Source organism: Apteryx mantelli, chromosome 3, assembly GCF_036417845.1.
Source record: "Apteryx mantelli isolate bAptMan1 chromosome 3, bAptMan1.hap1, whole genome shotgun sequence".
NCBI classification, from domain to species: Eukaryota; Metazoa; Chordata; class Aves; order Apterygiformes; family Apterygidae; genus Apteryx; species Apteryx mantelli.
Genome location: NC_089980.1, coordinates 114,805,189 through 114,829,532, shown reverse-complemented (window position 1 = coordinate 114,829,532; position 24,344 = coordinate 114,805,189). Strand labels below are relative to the sequence as shown.

Genomic DNA, 24,344 nt, shown 5'->3' with positions numbered 1-24,344 from the left:
ACAGCAGATCTCTCCGGTGGATAACCGTGCCCTTAGCACACCTGTAGACATCTAACTATATGTATTTAATCTTTAAATGAATCACATTTGGAAAGTCCATTTTAAAAAGTGACAAGCAGAAGAACGCATTGTTAATCTATATATTGGATCTCAAGTGCAAAAAATGTACCATCAGTCTCATGTCTTCATTTGCTCTTGATGGAATTAAATTGTGCAGAATGATTCAGTGGAAGTCAATGATGACTTCCTGCCAAGTGCAGTAGTGAAGTGTTTTGTGGAGTAGCTAAAAATTTACCTTGGAAACATTATAATCCCATTGTTTTCTTCAAGTGGAAGTAATTACACACAATGTTTATTTACTAGATTTTTTTCCCCCAAATTTAAATGATCATTATAAAAGATAGATGAACTAGAACAACATTTGAATATATTGTTTGGTGAAAATACAATTGATTTGTATTTTCCTTTTAGATAATGTAACAGTCAGCAGGAAGGCTACAGTTTCTACAGTGTTAATAACTGGCTAATATAGACAAGATAATTCATTTTAATGCATTTGAGCTATACAAAGAGAATTACACATACCTAATAGCATGCATGCAATGGCTTCTGAGAAGTACTGAGGTTAAAAATAATCTAATAAGTCTGTTTAATATCAGAAAAAAAAGCATCTAATTACAGAGAAAAACAACACAGATATCAAACTGTTTCAAAATATCTACAATACAATTAAAAAGAATGATCAGTCAGGAAGCTGTTAATTTGACAGTCTAATAACACAGAACCGCACTAGGAATTAGGTTAACAGTGTGAAAGGCTCTGAATTAATACATGATGGGCATACTCTGCCTGTGTGCATACTCTGCCTGAGTGCCTTCTTTGCCTTGGAAAAAAACTAGTGAACAGCAACAATATATTAGTTATAGGCAATGCAATAGCTACCTTTTCAAACTGCATCCTTGGGTAGGATTTGTATTTGAATTTGATGAAGAAAATAAAAATATTTTGTGGACATTTCTGAGCATTTATTTGTGCATCCATGGGCCCAATTCAATGCTGCATGTGCAAGGTGTATGCAAACGTCAGCCTTCTGACAGTTGTACTAGAAGGTTAAGAGTGCATTCACTTCAGTGCTTAGCTCGGAGGTGCACTTCTGAAACAATCTCTGACTACCTCCACTTACTGTGCTTTGGTTTGTGTCACAAAGCAATCTCAGACCAGACAAACTGAGTTCTTTTGGGATGAAACTAAACTGGAAGATGTTTTCCAGCCAGTAGCAGGCATTCAGAACCGGATTAGAACCAGTCCACAGTAAAACCCTGAAAATGAACATAGTATGGACTTCAGGCCCTCAGCACTTACTATTTTGCCCTATGAAGCTGCTCTTAATGTACTGCACTGCTTGCTGACATAGACCTAGCCTAATCTAGTCTGTTAAGGACAATAGGAGGCAATACGTGGATCCTGTTCTATGTATCTTTTTCTCCTCATCTTTCCCAGCCTCTGAGATTCTGCTGGTGGTCTGCAAAGGTAAGTTTCTGCAAGATCTCCATGTGAACTCACAAAGATGGTAGACAGACAATGTATTTTCTCAGCTTTATTCACAGTTCCTAGATTCCCATTCTGGAAACTTCTGAATTCTGACTGAAAAAATAAAATAAACTTTTTCTCTTCTTGACTTGTATCTTATTTTTTGTTACATTCTGAAAATGCCAGATATTTATATTTATAATAAATAATAAGAATGTTAGTTAGAAGAACTACCTCTGCAGAGAGACTAAAATCTGCATGGTAGGAACCCTCCCTTTGCAGAGGCTGTGGACTCCATGACACCAGAAGTCCTGTGTCTTGCAAAACAGAATGGCTGCAAAAGAAGAACAATCATCTTGATGAAGTTCTGAGAAAATTTAAATTCCCTATTTCTATGGCTTACAAACTTCACACATCCTATCTGGTCTGTCATTTTCTTCTGCCCATTTCAATAGTAAATTTGATCTGGCATCCATTTTAATCTTTTGTAGCACTAGAGACACCTACATGAGGAAAGACTGAGAGAGCTGGGCCTGTTTAGCCTGGAGAAGAGAAGGCTGAGAGGAGATCTTATCAACGTGTACAAGTATCTGAAGGGAGGGCGTTGAGAGGATGGGACCAGACTCTTTTCAGTGGTGCCCAGCAACAGGACGCGAGGCAATGGGCACAAACTGAAACACAGGAAGTTCCATCTGAACATGAGGAAAAACTTTTTCACTGTGAGGGTGACAGCGCACTGGAACAGGTTGCCCAGAGAGGTTGTGGAGTCTCCTTCTCTGGAGATATTCAAAACTCGCCTGGATGCAATCCTGTGCAATATGCTCTAGGTGACCCTGCTTGAGCAGAGGGGTTGGACTAGATGATCTCCTGAGGTCCCTTCCAACCTCAGCGATTCTGTGATTCTGTGATATCATCCCTCAAATGAAGCTCTCTTTATGCCTCACTTCAATTCTGAATGCTCTGCCATGGTACATGGGTGAGATCTTTGTTGCATGGATATTTCTCAGGGATTAGTAAGTAAATTATGTTCCAGTGATAATTTATTTAAATTACTGAATTCTTAACTGGGTTGAAAATATTTGTTTTTGTCATAATGAGAAAGGTTACAACCTATGGGGAAAAGGAGAGAAACCATGCTGGGAAATCTCCTCCCACTTACCTGCCATTTGGACAGGAAAGGGATGATGGTCCTAACAGATGATTCCTTTTCTGAAAGGTATATAAAATGCAAAAGGCATCTTGACCTCCTCATGATTTTACTGTTTAAGTAAGTAAACTACCTGCAGTGCTTTAGGCTCTGTTTTCTCTTTTCTCAGAAAGACAGATGGAAGGAATGAAATGCCTCTCTATGCCCAGGAAAAAATCTTCACCATCCTTCCTTTCTAAGCTGGGAGCTTGTCCTCCAGTCCTTCCCTGAGCATGCGCATCAGCTGGATTAATACACAGTTCTTACTCACATCTGCTATCCATAATCTAATACAGGAATTAATATAGTTCTGGGACAGGATGAAAGGCACAGAAAAAGACCTTTGAGAGCAGAAATGTGTGAAGAGCTTATCTACATTAATCCCTGAAACAATTTACAACTGGATATCAAGAAGAGGTTGTCCCACACTATTATCCTCTAAGGATCAAATCTATATATTGTTTTTTGCTTTCAACATTAATTAAACTCTCCAAACATAAATGCCTTGAGAGCTCTTAAAATAAGCTGGGAAGTATATGACTTTAGATTACATGGTACAATTACAATTGATAAAAAGCATGCAGATAAAATAGGCCTTATTTCTTCTCTAGACCAGTAGAATCTGTTACATGGAAGGTGAAAGAAAATAAAGTCCAATTAACAAAGGAAGGGTGATCCAGTAATTGATCCAGAACAAGATTTAAGATCTAATATCATTAATGTGTTATTTGATCAAAGTCAGATTTCCCTGAGATAATAATTTGATCAGATGAGAAATTTCACAAAGCATTTTGGTTTTCCCCATTACATATAGCTTGTCATGATAAGGACTTGCAGTAATTTGTGATTGATGAGAATTAATTTTGATGTTATCATTCATCGATGTGATGAAATGTTTCAGTAACTGGGAAGCCTTGAAAAATTATATTCATATATATCATCTCTTGAAACACTACACTATACATTCAAGTGGCATTACATTTACAAACTTAGGAAGGGATTTTCTGCTGCCCAGAGTGATCAAAATGTCTGCTTTCTCCTAGAAAGAGGAAAATAAAATAGCAAGGTCTACCATCAAAGAGGATAGAGAGGGACTAGCTATACAGTTTAAGGCAGAAATCTCTCTTTTAAAGAATTACATATGCAGCACACATTTACCTGACAAAAACAAAATCTGGCCAAGGAATAGGAAGGTAACATGCAGCAACATTATTCCCTTTTCTTTATTTTCATTTATGATATTAATATACTCTCCTTTGGTTTTGTGAAACTGCTCTTCCTGTGACTTTGTGATTAAACATCGTCTCGGGAACTCTGGTTTATACTGCTCAAATTCATCATGATGGCAATGTGACAGTGCAGAAAACTGCAAGGTTCCCTGCCCTCCAGTCAGTACTCTCTACTGGTCCGTTTACAAAAGAACATCTGTGCTATGTTGGAACCTATTCACTTATATCCTTGCCAATAAGCTTGGAACAGGGATAACAGTTACCTATTAAATAAATGAAGAGTAAAACATTGAGATGATTGCTGCATGAAGAAGGGCTGGCTAACCTGGCAAGCTCTGTCTAAACCGTTTAAGACAGAGATGAGATTGAACACAGAATGAATCGCTGAGTTAGGTTACTTATCTCCTTACATGCAAGGAAAAAAAATGAAATGAGAGAAAACTCTTTAAACAAGTTACTTTCAGACACTGGAAAGTTATGCAAAGTCAAAATTCTTCAGAGACAGAGAAGTAATCAAAGATGTGATTAGCAAGTACTTGATGTTATTTTCTAGTACAGATGACCATTAAATGTGTGTAGACCTCATGCCTAAAACCTATTGTCACTTTTGAAGGTGTATGAATGACATTTTCAGAAGCAGATAGGGCCATATTTGCAAAAGGTAAGCTTTTGTTCTGCTTATTGTTGCATGGTTTAATTATTAAGAACCTTAGACTAATTTTCAAAAATGACTCAGACATAGACCTGTAATAGACAGTTCATGGATTCATAACAATCCTCAAGAGTTCTTAGAGATTGCCTGCTAAATTGAAAGCTATGTTTAAAGGATGCATAAAGAGCGGATGTTAACTGCGCTGTGGCCTTACTCAGATTGTCAATATTCAGATGGTAAAGCAGACCAATTTGAAGGCCATAAACAAAAGAGTGTACAAGAGTAAAACTCTGCCTGGTACATGTTCGAGGATAGGTATGATCTTGGTTTTGGCTATTTGTGTTGGTGTTTCTTAAGTCCAGACCCCAAGTGGTGTGAGCGTGTTGTGTGTTGTAGAATAGAAATCTTAGAATATAAATTGCTATCCTCCTGACATACCCATCCTGCTTAGTAAATATATTTTAGATTATATGCCACTGAGTGATGTGGTTCTGTTCTTGCAATTGTCCAACCTAAATTGTTCTGTGACAGACCCTTTATTGTTATTTCTATTGGAAGAGACCAAAAAAAAAAAAAAAAATTCAAGAATTTACCACTTCATCCACTTCATCAGTTTGTGGAAGTTATCCTTGTATTTCATTTCTGTAACACTTTTTTTAGACAATGTGTTGTCAATAACATTTTAAAGTACAATTTATGACTTCTGAAACTCCAGCTGTAGTAAATTATGTGTATCAGTAGCAAAAAAGGAAGTTCTAGTCATAATTTCAACATTATTTTAGAGATACTATGGCCTAACAGATCATAGTCTACTTAGCAAATGTTCTGTTTACTGATCTAGCACATTCTAATAGATCATCTATTGAGATGCATCTATGTAACACTTGCCATCAGTAAGAACATTGTCAGCACAATTTGTAAGGAATACGCACATCAGACTGAACCTGTTTAGTCCTCAGTGTCTGTCTATTAAAGTTCTCTTATTAAATATGCTGTTCTACAAAGCACAGATTCTACATGTGCTTTTTTCAAACAAAATCTTGTTTAGTCACATTTTGGTTTTGCTCATATCTGAAGTATAAAGAGACTAATTATGTCTGTCCATTATGGATGCACTGTATTGCCAGAGGAAGAGAAGAGACCCAGAAACCTGCTTCACTTGAGCACCCATAAATGTACTGAATATAACTGGTCATTTCAAACACCTAATTGCAAAGGATGAATTGAGCCAGTTCCATCAGATGCTGAGCTCATTATCACACAACAGTGTATTATACACATTGATAACCCTTCACACTGGGAATAGATATATACAAAAGTTTACATGCATAGATACACATCCTATATGTATACATATATATGAAGACTGGGATACCATTGAGTGATGGTATCTCTTTACTCTGTTTTCCTAAAGCAACAAAGCTTGTATGTCTGTTGTCAGTCTCCTTTTCAGTCTTTCCTTTCCAGTAATCTTCAATATATTGGACAAATTCAACCAAAATTTAAAGATGAGTAAAAGACTCAAGATAATTAGATTCTGACAAGACTTGTGACAGTCAGCAACTCAATGGAAAGAGAAGATGCCCCAAATTAATTTCTAGACCCTATGAAAGGCAGGGAAAAAATATCTACTAAGTATTCTATTTGGCAGCAGCAGACAAACCAGAATGGTCATATCTTGGACTTTCCACAAGACATTCTGGGGGAGGTATTACAACTAACAAAATGTGAGATATTGTCATGTAGGTCAAGAAAGAAGCAAAGTACAAAGTACACAAACCCATAGGAAACCAAGCTTCACTAGATCTGTTATGAATAAAATGACCCATTAAAAGTCTGTCATGTTACTTTCATGACTGTGGGTAATAAATCTTCCTGTGTCTATCAACTCTTTCTGATTTTTCTGTTGCTATGTTCACTATGGACACTATAAGCTCTTTTCTGCAGTCACTGACTTTTTCCCTACAGTAAATGAGTGTTGAGATCACAAAGATCTACAAAGGCACATCCTTTGTTTAATACATGTCTTCCTAGCCAGGAATTCTGAAAAGAGTTTTGTCTTTTGTTTACTTGTTCTGTCACTACTTTGCAGTGCTCATCATCAAACATACAGTGGGATCAGCTTCCCTGTTGCTTTAACTGATATTTTGTCCAGGTTGCACATGTGGAATTTGCTATACATTACAGGACAGAACCTGCAATAAAGGCTGCCCATGTTCTTCTTTAGTACTTGGAGAACCTGACTGGGAGAAACCAATATAATGAGCTGATGAAGAGTTTCGCTGAGCTGTGACCACCTGGTATAGTCAGCATGGACCATTCCAGTTTTTCTTTAGTTAATGAAAGCAAGGAGAGAAATCTGATCTTAGGCTACAATACCCTTTGAGGTGTTTACTTTGATGACAGAAAGATTCTAAAGAAGTAAATCTAGTTTAGACTTTAAATTATGGAGAAATTAATACAGGCCGCACTTTTCCCATGATGATTCTTAGCTATTGAATTAGCCCCAGTGCTATCTATGCCACATGGCACTTAGAAAAGCTTTTATTCTGTAATAAATTACTGCTGATCCTGTCATGTTTCCCATAGTAAGTAAAATTTCCAGGAAGTGCAAAAAATACTTCTACCTTTCCTCGTATAGATCTCTTTCCTGAAATCTGACATCTTGACATATGTGTGATGATTTATTTAGTCCTCCATTTACTATTCTCCCTAATGCCTCTTCACTTATAATATGAAGCTCCTGTTTAGCAATACAGCAAAGTGAGTTAATTAAATGAAGTGCTGGCACTAATTTATTATGTAAATACCTGGAAGCTTCAAATTGCAGTGATGCCAAATACCAAATCTATACTACTTCTAAAGAAAACTGAAAAGAATCATAATAGTCTTAAGAAAATACTAATGCCTTTTAAATATAATCTTTTTTTTTTTCTATAAATACTTCACTATGCAGTCTGTAAATTCCTTAGAATTTCTGATTATTTACGTATAAATTAGAAGTTGGCAGCTTCCCAGTAGAAAAGGTACTCCAGGAAGGTTTTAAAAGAGAAGATAAACTGAGTATTATGCACAAAGAAACTTTGGCCATTTGTGCCTCAAGACAAGGCAAATGAACATGTTACTGTGAGGTAAACCAGAACTATAAGTGCATAAATTACTCTGTAGCACTTGCTTCCTTGTGCAGTAAATGTGGGTTTATGTCACTCTCATTATCAACTCTATCAGTTTAGGTTCTGCACATCATCAATTACTGCAGAATATCTGACAAAGTAAATAAATGCATATATAAACAATGATGGTGTCAAAGGACAATGTCAAATACGAGATACTGTCAATAGCTACAAATATTTTCAAACACTAGGGAAAAATATCTTAGAGTTATCAATTCAGCAAGGTAATATAATTGATTAAGGATGATAGTTCTTAGCAAGGGAATTGGAAATATATTTTAAATAGAAATAGCCTACAGAACAAACAAAATAAGAAAAGTATGTGGATATTTAATTATAGGAATTTTCTTATACAGTGGCAGAATATTTTCATCTCTTGCATGCTCTGTCATGAGTTTTTCCTGTCAGGAAATTTCCTGAATTAAGTGAAAGAACTGCAATGAGTTTCTGTTGCTATATTTATATGCTTTGGGATTGTGCAGTTAAAACATTCAATTGGTTATTTTACATCTCTGTGTGTGTACTGCGTGTGTATGTATGTGCAGAAGTGCTAAATCTGTTGATTTGTTTTCTATAATGTGTGGATACAAAGTACTTTCTAAATTGTATTATAGTAAGATACATTTAATGGCTATTCATCTATGGTTCTAGAAATCTTATTGAGTGTCCATTTGATAAAGTTGTCTGAAGTCATTTCACTGTGAATAAATTAAATGTATGTATATTTGTGGAAGAATCAGTTGGTGTACCAATTGGTAGATTATTACACTGAATAGTATTGAAATTACATTAAGGAACTATTAAAAAAAATCCTAGTATAAGAAAACAATAAGTTTTTTATTGTTAAAAATTTAAAATCTCAGTTTTAGTGGTTTTTAGAAGCATTCATAGCATTTTTTGTGCTTTATTTAAACCATGAAAACCATTAGGGTGCAATATTTGAATTTTGTACCTGAATCTTTTCATTTCTAAAAATATTTAATAACATAGAAAAATGAAAAAAGAAGAAGAGGTTAAAGGTAAAAGATTAAAGAAGTATATTGATGGAGATCAAAACAGCAAAAAAGAAGAAACTAAGGCAGAGGAAGATAAAGGAGAAATAATACAATGGAGGTAGAAGGAAATGACAGAGGAAAGAGAAAACTTTCCAAATTTACCCACTAATTTTCAGAATACTTTTGAATAAATAATTAAGTATGAGACCTTTGAACAGACAAAGCTGACATGTTCAAACTCAAAAAAGGGGTTTCTAAGTGCATTCTCAGCAGTTAAGTTCTCCTGAGGAAAAAACTGGAGGCCACAATCTATCTGTCAGCAACAAGAGAAGTACATATATAGCTGGATAAGGATGAATGCCAATGATGAAAGTATAGGAGTTTTGTTGTTGTAGTTGGTTCTAAGTTTTAAAGACCACCTCTGGTAATTGTAAAAACAAAACAAAAAATGTATTCTTATGTATTAAATAGCTCTGCTTATTTGTATTTTCTTGAGTAGGGGAATATTTTAACTATCAAATAAATAGATTCAAGGAGGAATAGTCTTTTTGTTTTCCAAGAAATAGTCTAAATTAAGAGATAATTTAATGGCCCAATCAGGCAGGAAAAGTACTTCTATGAGGAAAGCAAATATGGATCACTTTCAATGCAGTAATTTTTCAACTTAATAGTGACAGTAATGTATTTGTATAATTCTTACCTTTGAAGGTACAGTATAAACATTTCATAGTGAACATATTCCACATCGCCCTCTTTTGAAAGGGAAAACTGTTTTCCTTGTCCTTGACCTGACATTTGTACATGAAGAAACTGAAGCATTAGAACTTAATAGTATTTAACAATGTTGTTTGGGACAATTTTGAAGGTTTTAAGGTTTTTTGTTTTTTAATGGTTTCCTCTAAGCCATGTATACATGACTTAATATTACCACTTAATATTTTGTCACATCCTAATACATTCACTCTGTTTGGAAGCTAAATGTTTTGTTTGTCTTGAAGAGCACCTACTACATACCAACAGTCTTTCTGGAATATGGTTTCATTGTAAGCTCAAAGACAACAGCATAACAAAGTTACTCCTAAGATTCCTTCTTGAGGTTGACCATTTCTTCATTTCTATGCTTCTATAACTTTTAAAAAGCTCTACATCCCCTCTGCCCCAAAATTGCCATTTCCAACTCAGTATGTCATACTTAGACCCATCTGAGGCTCATAAAATTCATAGCCCACAGCTAAATCTTGGGATAGTAGACCTAGCTGATATCCTGAAAGCCAATCTAAAGACACTGAACGCTGAGGCAAACATAAAGCTTACTGGTTACAGACTCCTTTATTCTAAGACAGGATGGAAAGGGGAAGGTCAGAGGGAAAGTAAGCAAAAAGAATGTAACTGTTCAGCATGTATTTACAGCTGTTGCCTTAGGAGGGAAAAACTTAAGAGCTGGGCATGTTCCTGCATTTAAAGTTAGCAATCGTCTGAGAAAAGTAAGTAAAGTGAATACCACCAGAAATAATGTCAGGAGCAGTAGGGGTGCTCCTTCAGTTAGCTTTGTCCACGCACCAGGAAATACAGCATGCTCCTACGCAGCAGAAAATTTGAAAATGCCTGAATCATTTCATCATGAGACAAGTACTGATCTCAAGTCTCCCTCTTCCTTCATTACCTCCAACTATCTTTTTAAAGAAAGTGAGAGTCAAAATTCCTTGTAATAAATCCACAAAGGAGACACCTAAAATCAATACAGGAATCAGTTTTGATTTGGAAATATGAGTTTTACAAAAAGGCTCATACTTGAAATTAGATGTATTAATGCAGATGATAAACAAGATCCTTTCTGGCATTTTCTTTTAGTGAAGTCTGGTGTATTCCTATTCTAATATTTTCCATCTTCATGAGGTATGCTGGTGATTATAGAATCCTTCCCATTCAATTTGTGAGGATATCCTTCATCTAAAACAACATACTTTATTTATTCACCAAGCTGAATATATATTAAGCATTATTTGCTGAAATTTAAAATGCCTAAAACCGTTTTGGTTCTGATCCAGTAAGAGCCCAAACTGTGATGTAACTGATCAGCCACTAGTGGACTAGTGGATAAGATGAAGCATTGTCTTGGCTCTACTGGCTGCATGGAACAGATCTTGATCAAGCATAATTGGAGTTTAGACATGTAGCACTCATATGTGCAAACTGAATTCCATCCTAAATGTCTGTAATGTGAGAACTGAGTCTTTTATTCCAGCCCTACTTCTGTTACAGCATTATCCAGTAAAGCTTCAGTAAACTTCTTAATAAAATAGTATCCAGAAGCTATGCTACTACACCTTACTCTCATGATGTCTTGAAAGGTAGAAATATCAATATTATTAACAAAAAATCATAATACACATATACACAAAACAGAAGTAATGCAGTCAAAAATATGACTTAAACATTTACACCTTTTTAAAAAAATATTAAGTATGTTTGCTTTTGCTCAATATGCAATTTTTTTCTACTGTCACTTGCACATATATAGAATTCTGTGTTACAATTGCTATATTTGAATTCAAATTGAGGATGTACATATAATGCAGTGAGCTGTACCTAACATGATTTTTTCCAGTTTGCTTGCAAATACATTTTATATGCCGCGTTAAAACATATGAACTCTGTTATTTGTTGTTGAGATGCATCTATGACACTGTACAGAGCCAAGGCTACCCTGGAAGTCTTGTACCAGATTTTAGAACTTCTGGAAATTTATAATCTCATTGTTATGCCACAACAATAGCTTTGCTATAAAATCACTTTAGTTACACTTTGTGTTCTAAATTATGCTGCTTGAGTGCACAAATAAAAAAAGGAAGGGAAGGGAAGGGAAGGGAAAGGAAGGGAAGGGGAAGGGAAGAGGAAGGGGAGGGGAGGGGAGGGGAAGGGAAGGGAAGGGAGGAAAAGCCCACAGGTCTACTTCAAAGCAAGTGGGAATTTAACCAATATTTGTTTGTTTCATACCTGAGATCCTAGTCATTTTTAAAGGGATCTGAGTGGAACAAAAAAAGCCATTGAAGTGAGCAAATTCTAAAATGACTGAAACTTTAGTCTATCATGTCAGATCCCTCTAAAATTGCAGACATTGTTCCAGTAAAAGAAAAATAAAAAAGATTAAAGTCCCAAAATATTTAGGTGTTATATTTCATGTCATTTAACACCAGGCAGTAACTGGTAGTCAGAAGCCAGCTGAGAATAAGGTGAAGCAATATTGCAGATAACTCTTCATTTATATTTTCTGTGAATCTGTGAACAGAACTTACAAACTATTCAGAGGTTTCTCAGTCAGATTATAGTACTTTCACAGTCAGAAGGAAAATTACTTCCTCTCAAGGAAAGCGCCTGTACAAATGTGGTCAAAGAATAAAATAAAGAAGTAATAAACAGTAAAATAGAGAGTAATAATGAAGTATAAAGTTAAAGCACACTAGTTAAAAAGCATTAAGCAGGAGGTGGACATTCAAAATTGAAGGGGCCTGTGTTTGTTTTTTACTTCAGGTAATTACAGCAAAATGAACCTGATTTACTTTTGACCAGAAGTGTCCACACTTCAAATAATATGCTTCAAATAATACTTCTTAGCTTCCTATCTTTAATTACCTCATTTGCCTTTACTGAGCGTTGTCCAAGCAACTCATACGCTAACATGAATTCTCTTACTGTTGTGTAAGAATTAAACTTACACAGTTCTGTACATTCTTTGGCCAATAAAATTGAACTATGTAATTGGGATAATCTATAAAAAAAAATTGCTATTTACAGTATAACTAGCTACAAAAATGAAATCTGTAACAATGATATTGAATTCATAAGAAATTCATTTAAAAAGGAAATATCTGTATAAAATGTCAGCTTAGAATTAAACAGAAATAAAAATACCAACTCTAGAATTAGGTATCCGATATATCTTAGTAGTTTTAATGCAAAAGGTGAATTAAATATAAGTATTTAATTTTTCACACTCCTTGTGCCAAAATTAGCTGTTGTGGCAACACAGGTCCATATCTTTTATCCAATAAACAGCTGAAGGTCTCTATAAATACAGAAAACTGTAGCAACTGATCCTAATAATAATTATCATTTTAGGCATAATTCAAAGCTCATTCATATCCATGGATCTCATTGAATTCAATGGCACTGCTCATCACATGCAAAATTAAGTGATTGAGCATCTTAAGGTTTTTGATGAGAAGTTGATACAGTTCTAGTATAATCTGCATATAAAGTCTTTTCCTCACAATAATAAGTAATTTATTCCCAATAATAATAGAACTTAAAGCATTATAAACAATTATACTTTTGAATAGTTTAAAAGTAGTATTAACTGGGTAAATTAAGTTATAGTGAATTTACCCAGGGATACCATTAATTGCAGAGACCACAGTAAAGAAGATTTAAATAGCATTATTTGTATAATAAAGTCCTAGAATTTTTCTAGAAGTTCTAGGAAAAAAGAAACCAAACCACTACAAGCTGAAACAACTTAGTAGTGCAGGATAAGCAGTGATATAACTATGCCAGATATCTGTATCACTCATTCAACAATGCATTTTCAAGAAGAATGTTGAGAATGTTTAAAGAAAAAGTTAGGAGCCTAATTACCTGCAGCTACCTCTACCTTTAAGGCAGAGAGAGACACCCATCCAGAGGGCACATCAGCCTGCCTCTCAGTACAAGGATACACTAATATTTGTTTTGGTTTGCTGTAATATGAATAGTTTTTTTAACCCAGTATTTTGTTTATTTAACACAATAAATGATCTGTAGGTAGCTCTTCAAAACAAAAAGGTAAAAAGAAATCCCACAAACAAATATTTTGTTTCCAAAATCAAATACTAAAATGACTTTCATTTTCAACTATTTTCTAAACACCTGATGTACGGTGGCACAAACTTTTGAGCACATTTAAATATGGCACAAATTTTAGTTTTAACACTGTGAAGGACAAAAGAACATATAAAATTGGACTTTTATTTTCAGTACACCACAGGAATCCATCCTTTCACAGAGTTCTCAGGGTACATATATGATCTAGATGGCACAGGATGTACAGATGAGTCTTCTATAAATTCAAAATGACCTTTCTCCCCACTCTCTTAAATCTATCCTGAGACTTATGAAACAGTGAGAATTAGAATAAATCAGTAGCAATGAACCTGTACATTCTCAAGAATACACAACAGAAAATTTAGTGTAAGTAAATCTTAAAAGATCTATGCATTTTCATTGATAAAGAATGAACCCAAACATGGTATATGATCAAGATTTCATGTATAGATTTATCCTCCCTTTCAGAAAATAAGGCCTGTTCCCTTAAAGATTATACATACACTTAATTTTAAAGATCTGAGCAGTCCCACTGATAATAGTATCATTTTCCACTGGCTTAAAGTAATTACATGTTTGAAGGACTGGAACTTTGAATAAAAATTTGAATTCTATTTGTCATAACTGCTATAAAGAATTATAGCTGTTACTCTCAATGAGAACCAAAATTGCCAATATCTTTGCAATGCCCAAAGTTAAACAAATAAAATTAATTTGGTGTTTGTTTTCCTAAGTTTGTCACAGGAACATGAGGAAAAAGGTGGAAAAAGATGTTAATTTTTTAATAAAATTTTTTATTTTAGAAAAGTCCCTTTGAATATATAAACAAGGTTAAACATTCTAAATTTCAGGTATTGCCCAAACTTTGAAAGCATGCCAGAACCTTCACATAGAAAGGCAGAAGGTATACTGCATAACAACAAAAGGGACATAAGTATAGGCTACGCAAACTTGAGGCCTGAAATAAAAGGATGTATTCTGGGCCTGTTCCAAAATGGGACCAAAGCTCAAACACCAAAACATCTAAAATCTTTGTGCTGGTTTCAGTCAATTCAAAAACTCAAATATGAAACTTCTGTTTTGTATAGGCTTATCTTAAATGCCCAAGAATGGGTTTCAAAACTTGCATTCATATCATATCTATCAGCAGTAGGACATGTAGTTAACAATACATGAAGCCCATTATTAATAATAATTTTAAAACTAAGTAGCATTTAACACATTAAGAACATTGCTTAAAGAATCTGAACGAGGGCTCAGATAATCATTTAATTTTCAGCTTGATAGTTCAACTAAGAAAACCCTGACAGCCCAGAATAAAATAGTTAAGTATAACCGGAACAATAGAATGCCAGTCCCAGCATTTGGCTGTGGACGTTGGAAGTAGAATCCCACAAGGGAAGGCAAGACATCTTTGCAAAACTCCGTGGTAGGGTAAAAGAGGGGAAGTTCTGCAGCTATAAGGGCAGCAGTCTGATAATTTCTATAGGGATGAGATAGCTGCTGCTCAGCAAGAGACTTCTTCCCCAGTGAGTATAAGGTGAGATTGCCAGGTGCTGTAGCTATCAGACATACTGGTAAACCTCCTAGTACTTGTGGCAGCATGGTCTGACCAGTAATTGAGAGGGAGAGGAGGCCTGCCTGTGATGAATTTTTGAAGAAATGGGCTATTTATGAACACTCTTTACAAATAATGTTATAATATTAAACAATATAAATCAATAATACCATCTAACTGGAACAAACGACTGGAACAAAACAAAGACTCTTAATTCATTGTAGGTTATTACATACATATAAGCTACTTGCATGGAAGTAAGAACTGCAGAATTTTATGTTTTGTACAAGGGAAACCAGGGAGGTCAGTAAATGACCAGATCTGAGCCGTCACAAACTTTGATTACCAATTGACAAATCAGCAAGGTAGCTTCAATTCACAAGATTTGCCTATTATCATATTCTAGTTAGTAAGACTTCTATTTTAGAACATATTACAAGATGGAATCTCAAAAGGAATTATCTCAAAATCAACTTTAACAGTATTTGGATTCCCTAGCTATGAACTGAGGAAATTCATCCTGAGTGAGAATGTTCTTCTGAAGTTCCCCAACTTTGTGTTTTGAAAGGCAGTAAATCAGAAATATCTGTCTTATGACATTGTATTAAGGCATAAGCCAACCTTATTCAAAAAAATGAAGGCTCAACCCCTCAAAACCATGTAGGGAGTTTCCCCTCTCCCTCCAATTAATCCCACTGTCTTCAATTGGGCAACTTCAAAGAATAAGTTTTTGTAAAGAAGAAGAAAGTTGTTAGGCACAAGCAGATTTAATTTAATATCTATGTTTTGTACTGTGGAGAAAATACATTCTTCAGAAAAACCTGTAAATGGGACACATTTTTTAAACTAAGAGCTATTGCACACCATGGCACTTCTAGCTATCCCAAAATCCCCAGACAGTCAGGAAAATAACATGCTAGACTAGGAATCATTGCTGAAACAACATCAAACCTTGCCCTCATATAGACATTGGAGTTGAAAACTAGAGTTTTTGCATCTAGCAGTGTTACCATGGGCTAGGGAAAGTAGCAGGAAATCCAAGGCATTAAGCTTTATGAAGAACTGCACAGCTGGGAAGAACGAATTGAAACAGAAAGGGATAGACGCATGGTTAGAACATACTGAAAATGCTATATAAAGAGCAAGAAGGGGGTAATAGCAACCAATCAGTAAGACTTCAGAAGAACATTCCAAAGTAACTTATTCTAAAAAGCTTAGAAACTGCACAACAGAACTAAAACAGCACAGAGTTACCAAGAATTTTTATAACTTACAGCATGTACTTGACAAAGAGTCAGAAGAGTACCATAAAGTTGTATTTGCAAGCACTAAAAGTCTAATAAATGACTCAGTAGGATGCTGATTAGCATTTGCAATAGTGGGACCCAAAGGAAGCAAATATGGTAAGTGAGAAAAATCAACTCTTCAAAATAAGCAAAGCATTAACAGAAATACCTTTGAACAGGAGAATAACTAAGCTTAACCTAGAATTTTGTATTGCTCAGAAAAAGAAAAAAAAAACTGAGAAAATGTCTAACTAATCATGATATTGATATGGTTGGTTAAAAGCCTGGAACTACACTACTGTCCCCATGGGAAGTCCAAACTTTGTTTTCACTTTGAATTGAAATTAAAAATCTTCCCCCATCTTCACCAGGATGGAAAATTTGGAAAAAGTAACATGTCAAAATTTTTTATTTACTCTTTTAAATGATTCCAGCAAATTATATTCCATCTTTTTGCAGGTGCACCTCTTCAGCTAGACTACTTTTTCCACACTGCACTGAATGTTTATGTTCCATGAAGTACCCTGCACTTGAATATAAAAGGAGATTGAAGCATATCATGCAAAAATGTGGTCCTTCCTTTCCCACCGGGTAAGCAGGACATGAAATCCCAACCTATATTTCTCATGATGTACCATAGCAGCATTTCAATTTAAATTTGCCAAACAACAGTAGACGTGGATGAAGAAAATGTTTTGGTTCATCTACTAAGTCAAATTCACATTATAATATATCAATTTTTGAATGAGTAATACCTGAAATACACAACTTTCTTATTCCTTAAATATGAATTGTTTTAGGGAAGTGTTTCATAGGACTAATCATTTAAGAAGAAACATTGTCTTGTAAAATGCTATGTGTAAAGTAACCAGATGAAAGGACACAAATAGACAGTTAGAGTTAGCCAAAACAAATCTAAAATATATAGTAATAACATGTCACGAACTGTCTATGTACTTTAAAAAGAAAACAAAAATAGGCCCTGGGCATTTTCACATCTGAAGGGAAAAAACTAGGATCCTCAATCTGATCTTAAGATCAGATCTTCATTACACCCTTCATTTTTCCAGAGTTCTGTGACTCATAACTCCAACAAAAGTCAGAGATGAAAATCTCACATTTCAGCACATCTAAAAATCAATCCATTATTTTCGAAGTGGAAAAATGAATTTACAGGAGGTAATTGATGTTTTAAATCTCCCAGGTTTCAAAATACTGGCAAGATATATTTCTTTGGAAAGAAGTAGGAATAAAGTTCCATTTCAGTCAGATAATGTGTAAAATAAATGCATTTTCCTTCACATCTTTTATTATCCAAAGAATATGTGTTAAATCTAGATTCAGTAACTTAAGGATACAAAACAACTGGGAATGTGAAAACAACTTGAAAAAAATATATGTAATTAAACATTTGATTTTTTTCTTTTTAAGACTTATATTCATCATGGTCATGGTCCTAAAGCAAATACTCATCTTTCCTAGAAACAAGAAGTTAAGAAAAATATTTTCCTCTGTTGCACTGCTAGACAAATTCAAGATTAATAACAGATCTTATTCGCTATTGCTCATCCTGTCTGATAAATGAAGTCTGGAACTGAAAGAGTTAAACCTCCCTTTTCTTCCTATACTGTGATTATCAGTTTGTCTGCTAACGTATCTCTCTACCTTCCATCTAAAAAGCTGGATGTAACAATGTGATTTTTGCTGTGTGAAAGCTCCAAATATTGTTTTCATATCTCTTCATTTTGAATATAACATAAGCATTGATCTTTTTGGTTGTGCAATTCCTTCAGTGTATTCTTGTGACTGTTGGACTATCAACCTGCCCACAGAAGATTACTTTAAAACACCTTTTAGAGCCCAGGGAATAGAGCACTAAGTTAACCCATGCCAAGGTCATTGACCTCTACCATACTAAAATCCTAAATCCATTGAAAAACAGTTATATTGTAGTAAACTGAATAAAACTTGCTTATTATTGTAGTAGGCTGAATTTTGTTGTTTTTTCACAAATAAGTCAGAACCTCCATAGAAAACACATTTTCTATCCAGTTCAATAAATACCACTGCGCAGTCAGTATCTCGCAATCAGCAAGGAGATTACTGTCTTCATTTTATCATAAATGTGAAAAAAAACCCATTAAAATTCTTGAAAAGTCCAGGGAAGAAACATAAAATGGAAATGTACTAAAGGAACAGTTTTAAGTCAAAAGTCTTTAAGGTGCTAAGACTCTCTTCTCTCAGTAGTAATTTAACATATTTTCTTTTGATACACAATTAACTTTCCTCTTATAAAAACATATTGTATTTGCAAATCAAATAAAGACTACATATTACTGAATATACATTTGAGTTAATGTATTTTTCAGATAACTTCCATAGTCTAAACACTTTATATTTAAAAATGTCAAGTGACTTAATACTTTCTATAAGATTTAGTGATTTTAAATGTCAAAGGTCATGCACAAATAGTCACCTCTAAATTGCTATACAAAATAAAATATAATAGTTTGCTGCTGGAAAACACAACACTTCCCTTCACAGAAGAGAATTTCCTCTATAGTAAAGAGTTCCACAATATGATAATTTTGTGCTTTTGCCTGTTTTTGCTCCATATGCACTTTTACTGCTTATACAAAGCACTGCATCTGCTTTCCTTTAAGTGAAATAAACACTCAGCTAATTTTGCAAAGAAACAATGCTTACGTCTCGATAGCATGCTATGAAAACATGTTGCAAAATGATCTTTTCTGCAACTGAACTCATTCATTAATTTACAGTGAGATAAAGTTAAGCAATTTTTTCCTTAACTATATTAATGAAGTCAGGAATATAGTCTTCAAAAAAATTGGTATATGAAACAGATGTTTTATAGTGATGAAAATACATATCGATTCTACATTCTCCAACTTATTGCTACTCTTATTCTGCATTTCACTACAGAAAAGTAAAATATATAAAAGTGAAAGATGTTTTAATTCTTCATTTTTTTCACAGGAGTAGATAGGGGTCTCTTTTAGTCCTTTATTGTGGAAGGATATTGATTTTACAGAAACAGAAGTAAAAAATCATCTTGGTACTTTACAGTATAAGGGTACTGAACTATGACTACTATTTTATGCATAATTATTCATGATTTTGTATTCAGAATCATTATTAGAAAATAGTAGCTTGAAACGAGAAATTAGGCAGGTAGTTAAGCACAGAACAAGAATAGACAAAATATTTTGATGTATTTTTGTTTTTTATTCTGTTTTAAGACTGAATCGAGGATATATCAAGATACAGCTACAACTTGTGAAATTTGCTGTCAACCCATTTAGCAACGTATGATTTTGAATATGATTTTATGTATTTCATTAGAAAATTAATTTATAATTTGAAGGCTGTAATTGAGACCTATTACTCTGAGTGGACATTTTCACTGATATGAATAATTTATATTTTTTACTGGTACCCGATATATTTTTTTAGCATCTGTGTTTTGGTCATCTGTGTGTTTAGCCAAACATACACACTTGCACATGTTCACACATTTATTCAAATATACATGAAATTATTTTAAGAAAATTAAAAAAAAATCTACTGTTTGAACTGAGACAAAGACAAACTGCATACCTTCTCTGGATCAGTTGTTGTAATGACCCACACACAGTGCGCATTGTCTTCATATTGGACTGGATAATTTGGAGACGTGATAATCCCGCTTGGTCCACGTAAGTTAGAACCACATGTTCTAGCTAAAATGACAAATATCAAGTCATATGCTTTTCACCAGTTGCTTTTTACAGTACATGCTTCTTAATAAACTTTGTAAAATTGCCATACAATTGCCAAACAACCACTTGTTGTGAAATAATTATTATGCTGATATGTTCTGTAACAGTCTGCCTTTGAAAAAGTTTCATCCAGTCAGAAAAATCCTGAAAAATTACCTACAGAGGACGGAAATTAGAACTTTTCTGTTAATCAACCTAACATTTATATTACTTAGTTCTTATCTTAGGTAAAGATGCTAAAACCGACAGTCTAGCTCACACCATTTCTAAGTACTTAGATACCTGTGTAACTTTAAATATCCGAATTTCAGAATTTATCAGCATAATTCCCATTCATTTTTGAGGTAATTTAAACTCTTTAGTTACTTAAGTTTCAGTGCTGGTAAGAGCAATGACTACATTCATTAAAGCTTGTTCATTCTTTTTCTGAAAATTGGATTAAAGCACCTAATGTAATTCTAGTAATTCTGAAAGTTTTACTTGTCACCTTTTTCTGTACCTGCCTCCATTTTGAAGAATGGAATAATAGCATTTCCTTACTGCACAGAATTGTTTTCTGTGAAAATGTCTGGCTATCTTTATGGTAGATACTGTCTTAATATAGTTCCATGAATTTCAGTTATGTCTCAGACACCACATTTAAACCTCCCTTAATGATCTCTGTCAGCAGAAGCCAAAAAATCCTTTCATCTACATAGGTAGTTCTACCAAAGTATCACTGGGTAACGTTAAAAGGCTGTCCATGCTTATGATGTGGAAAAACCTAACTCTTCATGTTTAAGTATGTCACTATATGCTCTCTACTAGCCATATAGAAAGTTTGGCCTGTATCTACCAAGCAAACTAGATTCTCTCAACTACTAGAATAACAAGAGCAGATTCATGTAATCTGAAAGAGGGTGTTCTCATCCCAGCAACAGGTAGAAGCCTCTAGCATCCCCACTAACAGACAATTAACATTTATTAATTTATAATTAATTAATCCTGCAAAAGTTCTGCAACAGTAGGCACTAAACCAGACATGCAACCTGGTGGCAACAGGCCTTAGAATATAATTTGTACCTTGTCTTCTCTAGCCATCCACTAGGAAAAAAAGCTAGGACTAGTCACACTTTCTCTCAGGTCTTCTTGGAATATCTTGCAATCAAGTTCTGCAGTTGAAGCTCCGCCTAGAAATCTGTTTGGGAAATCTGTTTGCAAAACGTTGCAGAAAATTTGTTGGGCAGTCTTGCATACCACTTAGAGAAAATAGGAATGAATTGCTGGTAGGTTTCTATGTAGAATTCAAAAAACCCAGGAACATTTACATTAGCGCTGTTAGGGCTCTGAGGGCACTAATAGGCCTAAATGGCCCTGACCAGCTTCACGTAGGGCCCACTTACAAACAATGCCCATGGGTCCAGGGGCTTCATTTAAGCTTGAGACTGGGACTTTAGTCCCTATTAGAGCCACATCTTAGGAGACAAGGGACTGTGTCTGACCATGGTTGCCCTAACCCTGATCCTGACCTAATTTCCTGGCCTTCTTTTGACCTGCCTTCTCGCAGGATGTGCCTGATGACCTGGGCTTGGAGCATCCCCAGCGTGCCCTTCCAACCCCCTCTCCTCCAGTGCCTTGCTCCCTGGTGGGGCAGTGGGATGGCTCTGCCTGGCTGGCTGGGGACCCTCACTGGCCCCAGGGAGCAGCCAGCCCACAGAGCGCCCTGACAAGCACACTCATTGGAACTGGATGCTGTTTAAAGTAATAATTAATTATTAATTATTAAGGTGCTAGCCACCAGTAAAACAGTCCTTGTGATTATTCATCAGCTTTGTAACCCACTTCCTCATTTTGTTAGACAGAATTCCAGAGTAAGAGCTAAGTCCAGCTTCTTCAGTCAGTCTTATAGGATGGAAGTGATTAAGCTTGCAATAACTTGCATTTAATTTAACAACTTCTCAACCCTGAGGAGGTGATCAATTGCAAAATGTGATAAACAATTCTTTGTATTGCATATTGTATTATTAAATGTATGGCATGAGTACCGAGATTAGTGGCATCCTGAATGTCAGTAAGGGGACTGGAAAGAATATGGACACAGAGCTTATTGCAAGTAAAACTTTTATCTTTCACCTCTCACTATCTGCAAACATACACCATATGCAGTGTTCACTCTAATATTCAACCAGAAGTATATATCATTTGGCCTAAAAACATTAATCTGTGTTCAGAAAAAAAAAAAAGACAAAAAAAAAGACTTACAGGGACTGGCTGACTTGACCCATAGACAGTTGTGAAAGTTTAGGTACAATTTTGGAAGTATGGTTGAGCAAACTAACTTGTTTTTTGGACTGAGATTTTAATAGAGATGTCGGACTAATATATCCTATTTTGTTAGTGGTTTACTGGAGGGAATAAAGCATAATAAAGATTTGAAGATAATATATTGGAAGAAACAGCAAACTCTAATAATAATTCAGAAGCCAATAGCCCGTTTCTGCTGAGCATTACTTTAGCCATGCATAGATTACTTCAGCTCATTTTTGAAATATATTAGCAAACAAGAATAATTCAACAGGAGGGGAGGAAAGAGTGAACAATGGAGTTGTATGAACACATTACTTCATAATAGTGTGAAACCAAATACTGAGAGGATGTATTTAGATTTTTCATTTAGGTGTAACCCTGAATAAGAATGAAATATGCAATTTAAAACAAGTATGCACCAACCTATAGAGACACTGAGCTCAAGACCTTTTTGAGTCACAATTCCTTTGATCTGGAAAGAGTTGGAGTTTGGGGGGGGGGGTTGCTATGTTTTAGATTTTCCATTCTTTACAGGGGTATGTCCATTTAACATTACCCATATTTTATAGCTTGCAATAATTTTCCAAAAAGAATCTTTTTAGACCTTTTACACTCTTTAATGAAGTAAGCATAATTTGCAAGAATATCACTTGCGTCATCATACAGGTTGAAACAACCATTCTTGCAGCAGGAAAAAATATATTTTGCTCCAGTATTATGGTGGCTGACTTCTGATGACCAAGTATTAGTGGCCTCCTGTAAAGGCTTTTACATTACAGTATAATGACTATATTTTTCTGAAGACCAACAATCAGCTCCAACAGATTAATAAATTACTTTATTTGTAAAAAATAATTACAAAAAATCTGCCAAATTCATCCAGATTCTAGTAAAATAAGTTGATTTGGATTAAGCAAATTACAGCTAGTCAGCTTACATCACTGAGAAATGCATTGGGAAATGCACTGCAATAATCCTTATATCAAAATTGCTTTCCCCTTAATACATTCAGTACAAAATGCACTTAACCTGGAAAAAGGTTTGCAATTCTTGTGCAGATAAAGGTAGTGCTTTGGTGCTTAGGTAGTTTTAAATGCGTATAGTATCTAAGTTGTTTTCATGTATTTTGGAAGAAATGTTGGCTACTTTATATTTGTTTAACATGAAACTTCACTGTGATCTCAGGAGAAAATGAAGATTAGATTTTTAGAAAAAAAATTTACCTGCAAGGAAGGTAACTTTATCATCAAAGACATATCTTTTAACTTTTACTTGATGCAAATTTAATTGGTACTAAAAATTAGCCTTTAATAAAAAAGACATTATGCAAACATATGCCATTTACATCCACAGTTCTAGAAGTTTACCATGTTTTTACATCTGACCATAAATGAACTTCTCAAAGAGCTGGAATTGTTCTTCCGATAAATATATCTGTTACATATTCAATGAAGTTTGGACAATTTAAAAGATCCTTTTCAATGGAGTCCATTGTATCTCATAGGTGTTGTTAGCTGTTATTCAGAATGATCTGGGAACACCTGACGTTATTTTTCTACATCAAGCATCTAAACTGTAGAAAGAGTATAAGAAGAATAGTTTAGGGAGAGATGAAAGAGAACACTTGATGAAGTGTTTGCTTTAGCAAATGAGACATCCCTAAAAATGTGAAGTGTGTGGTAGTGAGGAAACACTGATACACTGGTAGTGAATGACCCAGTTTGAAATCTATAATATAAAAATAATGGTCTGTAGAGTTTTCAGGCTTTCGCTCAAGTAGTAGGCAATGTGGCCAAATTTTTAGTTGTGG

The 24,344-nt window shown here is 34.6% G+C and overlaps 1 protein-coding gene across 1 annotated transcript in view; it reads right to left on the bottom strand.

Annotated features, from left to right (window-relative positions):
• The window catches only part of CSMD1 (CUB and Sushi multiple domains 1), a 1,279,784-nt gene that overhangs the window by 424,904 nt on the left and 830,536 nt on the right, over positions 1–24,344 (bottom strand). The window contains exon 10 of the mRNA XM_067294827.1: positions 20,088–20,209. Within this exon, the coding sequence (XP_067150928.1) occupies positions 20,088–20,209 (122 nt within the window). The remainder of the gene's footprint in view (positions 1–20,087; positions 20,210–24,344) is intronic.